The 9,438-nt window shown below is 35.8% G+C and overlaps 1 protein-coding gene across 1 annotated transcript in view; it reads left to right on the plus strand.

Moving 5' to 3' along the window:
• LOC107092093 (neurobeachin-like) overlaps nt 1-8,694 on the plus strand; it is a 238,477-nt gene extending 229,783 nt beyond the window's left edge. The window contains exons 54-58 of the mRNA XM_015386380.1: nt 3,350-3,407; nt 5,277-5,446; nt 5,611-5,807; nt 6,113-6,264; nt 7,464-8,694. Of these exons, the coding sequence (XP_015241866.1) occupies nt 3,350-3,407; nt 5,277-5,446; nt 5,611-5,807; nt 6,113-6,264; nt 7,464-7,554 (668 nt within the window). The 3' untranslated portion in view covers nt 7,555-8,694. The remainder of the gene's footprint in view (nt 1-3,349; nt 3,408-5,276; nt 5,447-5,610; nt 5,808-6,112; nt 6,265-7,463) is intronic.
• Nucleotides 8,695-9,438: the final 744 nt, after the last annotated feature.

Below are 9,438 nucleotides of genomic sequence, written 5' to 3' on the forward strand. Positions count from 1 at the left end.
GGAAAGAAGCAGAATAGCATAGAACGGGAATGGATGAGAACGGAATGGAATAGAATAGAATAAAATGGGATGGAACGGAAAGAAGCAGAATAGCATAGAACGGGAATGGATGAGAACGGAATGGAATAGAATAGAATAAAATGTGACGGAATGGAATACAGTAGAACAGAATAGAATATAATGGGATTGGATGGAATAGAAAAGAATAGAACAGGACAGGACAGGGTGGATTAGAATAGAATAGTATAGAAAAGAATAAAATGGGATGGGATGGAACGGAATGGAAAGGAGCAGAATACTGTAGAATGGGAATGGATGGTACGGAATGAAATGGAATAGAATAGAATAGAAATTGAATAGACTAGAATAAATTGGGATGTGATAGAAAAAAAACAAATAGATTGGGACTAAACAGAATAGAAAGGAATAGAATAGAATAGAATAGAATAGAATAGAATAGAATAGAATAGAATAGAATAGAATAGAATAGAAAGGAATGGAATATAGTAAAATATTAAAAATAGAATAGCACAAAAAAGCACAGAATAGAACAGCAAAGAAAACAGAACATAATAGAATAGAATGGAATTTAAATATGAACTGTCTATCAGTGGAGGCACCAGCAGAAAAAATAAAAGTAAAAGAAAGAATTTAAATTCACACCGAGGTATTAAGTATGTTAACAAACAGAATAAAAACTACTAATTATGGACCATTATACAATAGGAGAATAATTACAGCCTGGTTCGAAAGAAAGAGCAACTGAGTGGCGTAATCTAAAAAAAGAAAAAAGTCACAAAACATGCATATATATGTATGAATAAAAAACAGACTTTTTACAATAATTAAAAAAATAGAGCTAACAAAGCTGGGATGTTAACTCCTATGAAGTTTATTCAGGACAATAATGGTTACAACTCTGTGCTTTTAAGATGCAGCACTTGTGGGAGACATTGTCCAATAGTAAAGTCACTATAAAGAGACATGTATATTTGATTTAAAAAAATACACAAGCTAAACAATCTCCTTCTGCAGATTTTATGCATAAACATCCAAACAGATATGAAATGCAATTTAACAAAGAACTTAACAATAATCCAACCAAAATGCTTCAACATATTTACCTGGAGTTTTTTTAAATCCATACAGGAATCTCTATAACGTAACTAAAGCAAGTGAACAAATCTAAAATGTCAATATTACTAACTTCTCATAGTCCTCCTCCACTGATCATTTCTGATCCGTGTTGCTGCTTTAGACAGTCCAACACGTTTTAGCCTTTAATTGGCTGGTGAGCAGACAGGTACAGTAGGGTGCAGAGCAGATTTTAATGCACAGACTGGGAGAGCTTTTAATCTTTTCTAAAGCTACATTTATGACTTGGTACGTTTTGAAGGTTAAAATACACCCGCTTTACTTTCACTAGCTACTGCACAATGCATTTTAATGACAATCGAACAGTACTTGGAATAGATTGAATGGCTCTAAAACAGATCAACTATTAGGAATTTGCTGCATGACTGTACTGTTTATGATTATTGTTTGTTTTATATTTTATGTTCTCAAAAACTACATGCTGCCATGGTGCCAAGATGCCATTTCTACACCAATGCCAAGGTTTTATATATGCACCCTAATTTTACAGTAATGTCACCTCTTACCATCAGTGAAATATGAAATAATCAGCAAAGACATAATTCAGTTTTTAACAGTGAATTTTCACTCAAGTAAAAGGAAACTTGTTACACGTGCTTATAACATTTCTAGCCTCAATACGCAAACAAAAAAAATTGAACATAATGAGGGCAAAAACATTTTTAATTTATTTTTCTAACCCAGGAGATGTGGTTAATGTATCTTCAATTACAGTGTGGTGCAAAAGTCAACTTTATATTATTTACTTGTGAGAGATAGTTATACACTGAACGTCGTGCATAAACATTAAGTAGAAGGAGAATGATGCATGGTTTAAGGCAATTTAATTATGGTTTAATCATTTTTACAAATAAAAAAAAGTTACTAAGCCTTTGTAAATTGCATTTGATCTCACGTCTCCACTACTGTGTGTTGGCTAATTACATTTTAGTTGTATGTATTGAGGTTTGTTGCTTCAGGTGCTATTAAAGGTATTTTGGAGGATTTTCTTTTTCCAGGTGGATCATCAAAATAAGTGGTCCTCCTAATTGTCAACCATTCTGGTGATATGTTTACGTAAGGCCGTCCTAAGTGCTCCTCCCCATTTTCACTTACCGGTGGTGAGTCTGACATATTTGAAAAAAAGGGAAAACTTCTTTTGGAAAGTAAGCTTGTATGAGCCATGCAAACAGTAAGTTTTAAACAATGCGTGCACGAGGAGAAATGGGCTCAAGCATGCTCTCAATACATTAAATAGGCGTTCCCTCTTGGAGGAAGTCAAGGGTTGTGCATGTGCATCTTTTTAAGCGGAGAAGCCGGGTCTTTTCCAAAATTCGTGGAAATCTTCCATTATACCTTTAACATTTTTGTAACACATTTTTAAATGTTTCATCAAATGTGTGTTTTGTCTTCTGTGTACCTCATCATTCATTAAAGTGATCTCAGAGATCGGCATAGCTGTGTAACTGTTAATCTCGATTTACTCAACACTGGAGAGTGGGAAAACTATGATTTACAATTTTATGTCATCAATATATGTTGTGTGGAAAATATGCCAGCTCAGTTGCATTTTTAACCTTTATTTAGTTAGTGGAACAACGTGTGTATGCTTTGAATTCTTGTGTTTTCAATTGTGAAAGATTTAACTAGCTTTAGATTAGTTGCGAGCATCCTTTAATTAACTTCACTGAGGCTTTGACAGTTAATTAAGAATTTCAGCTTGAATGCCTCCAATTAGCAAGGGGCAACATCACTTGTGTTACTGCGGTTGGAAGAGAATATTCCCCTGATATTCACACCAAAGTGTTTGCAATAAAGCCTTAGTGGACAAAAGGAAGAAAATACAGCGAACATAGCAAAGCTGATGAACAGGGATTGGGAGATGGTTTAGACTCGTCCACAAAGAAGCTTAGAGGTCAGATCAGCATTTATAAAAAACAGACAACACAACCTAAAAGGTGGCATATGTTCTAAATGTGCTGTCATTAAAAAATAAATAAAAATTCAAGCTAAATCAAGGTTCAGGGTTTCACCCTCTGCCATCCATGATGGTAAAAAGATATTTGCTCCAGGTTCATTATGGTGCCTGAATACACTAGTCCCAAGGGCTACCACAAGAATGGATGGATTCAAAGCCCACTGATTGAATCTTTTGATGAGCAGGTGAGCTTGCTTTTACTCCCAGGGGTCTTTTTCTGACACTTGTCCTATTCAGTTCACGCACAGCTATGGGTCCTGGGAATGACAATGCAGCCCAGGTCCTGGTCTCTAAGGTACGAGGCTGCATCGATCACGCTGCAGCTGTGCAGACACATATCGAGGTAGTGGATGATAATGATTATCTTTTATTACCTCAGCATTATCTACCTCAACATTACTTAGAATGTTGTATCATTGGCAAATATAGAAACACCACTTAAAACCAACGCAGAAAAGCATGTGTTTGAAAGTTAGGATGAAAACATATTTAACGAGTGAAAGTTATGACTTTATTTAGCTCGTCCATTGTTTGACAAAGCAAAAGCAACCCAGCTCGTTATTGTTACCATTTTCTTTGCACAAGATAAGTATTCTCTACAAACTTGAATGACTTTAGCTGCAATAGTAAAGTTCTTTTTACTCAGCTTATTTAGCAGAGTTATTCAGTTCAGTGCACAGCAAAGATATTCCAATACGATTTAAATCTGCAGTCAGACCAAGCATTTGCTTTCTTTTTCAGCAATTCTTTTGCGTTGTTGCTGCGTTCGGGATCATGCTCCTGTTGCTAAATGAAATTAACCTGGTATCTATTTATATGGCAGATGTGCCAAGAGTTGACTCTAGAAAACTAACATACAGAGAAGTTCATGGTTAGCTTAGGGTGAATGGAAGTCCTTGTGAATGGACCCAAATCATCACCTATTTACCAACACGATTGACTGTTAGTACAGGATGGATGTGCTAAAGACTGTGCTTGTCAAATATGACTCTGGCAAATATTTTTATTTTTTTTTTAATACAGATTTCTATTAATTTGAACACCTAACTCCTGGTGCCATGGTCTTTTCAATTAAGAGTACAGTAGTAACCATTGAAAATTTCCACACTTTCCTTGATGAGCCCTTGGCTGGTCCCCTAAGATTCCTTTTTTAAACATCAATCTTTTTACCAAAATATTCTGTCAGGATTTGTGGAAATTAAGATCTAAAGAGAAGTGTTATCTCCTGGTCAGACCCTGTAATTAAGTGAAAGTCAGAGTAAAAAAAAGCATGCCTGCCTGGGAAGGAGGAGGGGGTCACACCGATGGATGGAAGTTGGCTGCCATTCGGCTGGCGTTTGACTGGGAAGGGCCTCCTTGAATGGCTGCTACTGTATATTGCATCCTGGAAACCCTTCCAAAAAGGCAGCATTGTTCATTGTTTTAATAGCGCTGTCATTAACTTCTAATTGGAGGCAGTGGAGCATTAGATGGAGCTCCTAGTTGTTTTTTGACCCATGTTGTGTTGGGGCTATTGCCTGTTTTAAGAGCTCTTTGGGCAAGAGGTGGAACACACCCAGAACAGATTACCAGTCCATCTCAGGGAAAATACACACACGAGTGCACAGTCACAGTCATAAGGGTAATTTAGATTTATTAGACTGACATTTTATGCAGCTGAGGAAGGAATCCAGAGCTTTATGCTAAAACATTGCTGGTTTGGCATAAGGGCATCCAACTTTTATGCTCGTCACAAATATCTTTCCATTTTTGCAAACTCTGAACCATTTTCCAGTGATGTAAACAGTTTTTTCTGATGACTTATTTGTAATTTAACTTTTTTCACATTTACATTTTCATTTCAAGTTGCTAATTACTAATGAATCGATGATCAGGTTATTTTTAAAGAGATTACTTTCCAATGTTGCAAGATCTCAGGGTCAATGGCTCCAGGTGCCACGAATCACCCCTCTGTAACCTCTCCCCTAGCAGTCATCAATCAAGAGCCACATGGCAGGGAATCAAATGGCTTGGCAGCTATCTCTGCATTTACATAACAATTCAAAAGGACTGTCCTACCATATGCATGTCACAATTAAAGTGTTTTAAATTCATGTTTATTGGTTAAGAAAAGCTTTGTGGATAAATGATTTAAACCTAGTTTTATACAAACATATTATTTAAGCAAATTGTGCTTTTTTATTAAACTATATCGATTGACTTTAATGATAGTGTGCATGTCTCATACCTTAGGTGACTACCCCGCACCACGAGCAGTTCTGACTGGTCACGAACAGGAAGTTGTATGTGTGTCGGTCTGTGCAGAGCTGGGACTTGTCATCAGTGGAGCAAAAGGTCAGCGAGCTTCTTTGTTCATGTAGACGTCGTCAGGATAAAACAGGTTACCAGAAAGGCTTTAAATGATATTTAAAGGCAAAAAGGTCAATTTAAAAGGACCAGGAGTATGTACAGCTGATTAACCTCAATGCAGGGTCCTTATACAGCATTTGTGCTTGCAGAGGGTCCATGTCTGGTCCACACCATAACCGGGGACCTGCTGCGGGCCCTAGAAGGACCAGAAAACTACCAGTGCCCACGGCTCATCTCAGTGTCCAGTGAGGGTCACTGCATCATCTGTTATGAGAGAGGCCACTTCTGCAACTTCAGCATAAATGGAAAACTGCTGGCACAGATGGAGGTCAATGACACCATCAGGGTAAAAACAAAGCTGCCATTAGTATACTCAATAACATATACACATATATGCAATCAATTGACATCTTATGTAAAATAATTTATGGAGACATGCCGTTATTTCTGCATAGCCCTTTTACATTTTTAAAATGGCCAACAGGAAATGAATATAAAAAAGAAAACTAAGCATATGACCTCTGTTATTTGAGGACTCAATGCAAAAAAAGGAAAATAAAATCTAATTTAGTTGCAGAAAAAAACTGAATGAGGTTTTTTTTTTTGAAAGCTGTAAGTGATGCATTAAGCTTTTCTGTATCCCTCCTGAAGGCAATACTCCTAAGCAGTGATGGACACAACCTTGTGACAGGTGGAGACAATGGCGTGGTGAAAGTATGGCAAGCTTGTGACTTCAGACAACTCTACATCTACCCTGGCTGTGATGCAGGCATCCGTGCCATGGATCTATCACATGATCAAAGGTCAGGCTGGGGCCGTTTTAAGATCGTATTTTACCTTAGTTTTATGGTAAACAGGCTAAATCCCATTATCAATCCTGCATATCACCCTTCAGAGCTGTGTGTACTTGTCCCCCCCAATACAATGAGACCCATCATTATTTGTTTTATATTTAAATATTGAGTGTTACTAAACCTAATAAAAATACTGCTTTCCTTAGTGTTGATCCACCATTTCATTTGCACAAAAAAATTGAACTGCAATCAGATTTTGCAATTTTTAATAGTCACATTTGACATGAAAAATGATCAAACCAATGAATAAAACAGAACAAGGAAACGTTTTGGAAAATCATAAAAAGCAGCAATGCGAAACACTAAGAAAAAAACTTTAGCTTATACTAAGATCCACTCAGCTCTTTGCAGAATTTTTCTAGAAATCTTATTTCCCCAGAAATCCAAAAAACTTTGAAACCATTTTTACTTTGTTTTCCAAAACATATGAACGGTGTTGACACCACAAAATCTGTTCTACATTTTCATACAGATGTGGATCCTTGTTCACCACTTTGCTTTTTAGGAAATAAAATCCATCCCTCTTCAACTTTTTTTTTTTGCTTTCACTGAGACTGATGTTTTGACTCTCTTGCTACAACAAAAAAATGAAGCCTCTAAGTTTTTGATCTTATTGTTCTTGGAAGTGTTTCTAAAAAAAAAAAAAAAATTTAAAAATTACTTTTAAACTAGTTTTTATCCTCTCGAGTTCTTGAGGGCAGATCATATGTATTATGCGGTACAACCCCAATTAGTGTTAAGATCACATGATTTGAAAGAAAATAACTGCAGGACATTTGCCCTTTTAATTATTGAAATTCCCTTATTTAATCACATCTTTATACATTATTACAAAAGTAATGTGTAGCCGCTAGATTTACAAATAACCTTTCTGCATAGACTGTTCACTGTGCTCGAACATTTAGAGCCTTTGGGGTCGAGCAGTGTGAGGCTTCCCTGATAAATCACCGGCTTTAGTAACCTCCAGCCAGATATGGCCGCAAAGTGAGACTTGGCAAATTACTGGGTTATAGCTTAAGCTGATGGCTCATTATTTCTAAAGGCGTCTCTCCATTTACTATTATATAGATTTCAGCTTCTCATGCACTTAATGGTAGTCATCACACAGGTTTGTCAAAATTAACAAACATTTCCTTTCTCTGTTTTAGGACATTGATCACTGGCATGGCTTCTGGCAGCATTGTGGCATTTAACATAGATTTCAATAGATGGCACTACGAGCATCAAAACAGGTACTGACCAGATGAAAATTTCCAGCATAAGGACTGTTTGAAGGATTGATAAATTAAAAACCTGCCAACCTGTGAGAGGACTGCACATAAAAGGATCCAAAATGAGGAGTGGGATGTGTCGGCAGGAGAACCTCAGAAACCTTGTCTTTTTGTCTTCATCTGACCTCAGAGGCAACCACAGTGTGATGCATCTGCAGCTGTACAATCTGGACACATTGTTTTATCATGGTACCTAAGCACCAGCTAAAGTCCCCTCCAGCTGAGTTAAGGGGAACTGTTCTCAATAATAAGGAACGGAGGTAAAATACGCACACAAATGTATACATGTTCCCTTTTAAACTATTGGGGGGAAAAAAAACAAAAAGCATATCACCTGTTCACACCTTTCAGATATTTGGAACATGTTTCAAGAAAAAACTAAATCCTGGCAGTGTACAATTGTAAACCTAAAATAAAAAAATAAAAACTGTGGGGCAGGCCAATTTAATAAAATGCTATCATGCAATATTTGTTGGAAACATGGATAAAGAAGCCGTTTGCTCCCAAGCAGAGGTTAAGTGTATGTGAAAAGACTAAATGTTCATATTTGTTGTTCGTCAATATGGAATGGTGAGTTTTAATGTAATCTTAGTCCTTTGTGATAAATGTTTTTGATATGCAACAACACTTAAATGTCACATTGCATTATTTATTATTTTTCTGTTACCATAAGTTTGATTATTGTATGCATTACAAAGCATTTTTCTGTAAATGGAGCAAGAGGATTATAAGCCAGTTTTGGTAGACAGTATCTTTTACAGTTTGTAGTAAAACCGTAACATTTCTGAAAAGTATAATTTTGTAAACATGTCAGTAGTACGTTAGGAATCAATTATTCAAAACCATTGTGTTTTTGTTGTACCATAAGTATGTACATTCATAAACTGCACTTACTGTCAATTTATGCTCTCATAAGCAACATTTTATTTGTATCTAAAGAAGATTAAGGAATTTAGTATTCAACACCCTTTATTGGTAAAGCAGATAAAATGTGTTTATTTCAGCATGATGATCAAAGCTATTGAAGCATTTCTATGCGTTGTTCATCGATTAGATGAACAAAAATATGCAAATGTTTTTATAAACACAGGTCCAAAATAAAAGCATTCTACCTAAAGCTATAATTTTGCATACCAGGATATTCAGAGCGCACTGGGTTCATTTCATTTTTATGTATAACAAATTCTTTTCAATTTTGGTTTTTAAGGAATTCTATTTATAAGAGCAATTCTAGATTTTATACCGTTTTAATTAGCCATACAGTGTAATTTGAATTATTCAGAGATTTAAAAAAATAACCAAGTTAATTGGACCCAAATCGGGCATTATAAAGACTTCAAATATTTAAGCTTGTAATGCATTAATATAAGCTTTAACTTTTTTCATACGTTTAAAAGCAGGGAATCCATAGTACACTAAGTAAATAAGGTTGAATTCTTCTTGTAAGTTTCAGAGTTTAGCAATACTGCCACCTGCTGTTTGAACATGGATCTACCAAACTCCATTTACAGAGACAAACAAATTTTATTTAAGGATTTTTGTTTCAACAGAACAGTTTAAATGCTTTTATTTGATGCTACAACTTTTATCTTGTCCCATTGTCATTCAATATGTCTTATTACAGCTTTATAGGGTATAAATGGGGGGGGGCATTCACAATCTCAGTGTTGACCAACACATTTCAGTGGCAAGTCAAATGGTACCTAAACATATTTAGGGCCAGAACACCTAATACACCAATAGTAAAAAAAAAAAAAAAAAAAAACACATTTGCCTAAAATTCATTCATTGTGCTTTTACATCATCAGAAAAGCCCTTTACCCATTTTTATAGTTACATGGTATACTGTACA

The sequence above is a fragment of the Cyprinodon variegatus genome, unplaced genomic scaffold (assembly GCF_000732505.1).
Source record: "Cyprinodon variegatus isolate N-32 unplaced genomic scaffold, C_variegatus-1.0 Scaffold367, whole genome shotgun sequence".
NCBI lineage: Eukaryota > Metazoa > Chordata > Actinopteri > Cyprinodontiformes > Cyprinodontidae > Cyprinodon > Cyprinodon variegatus.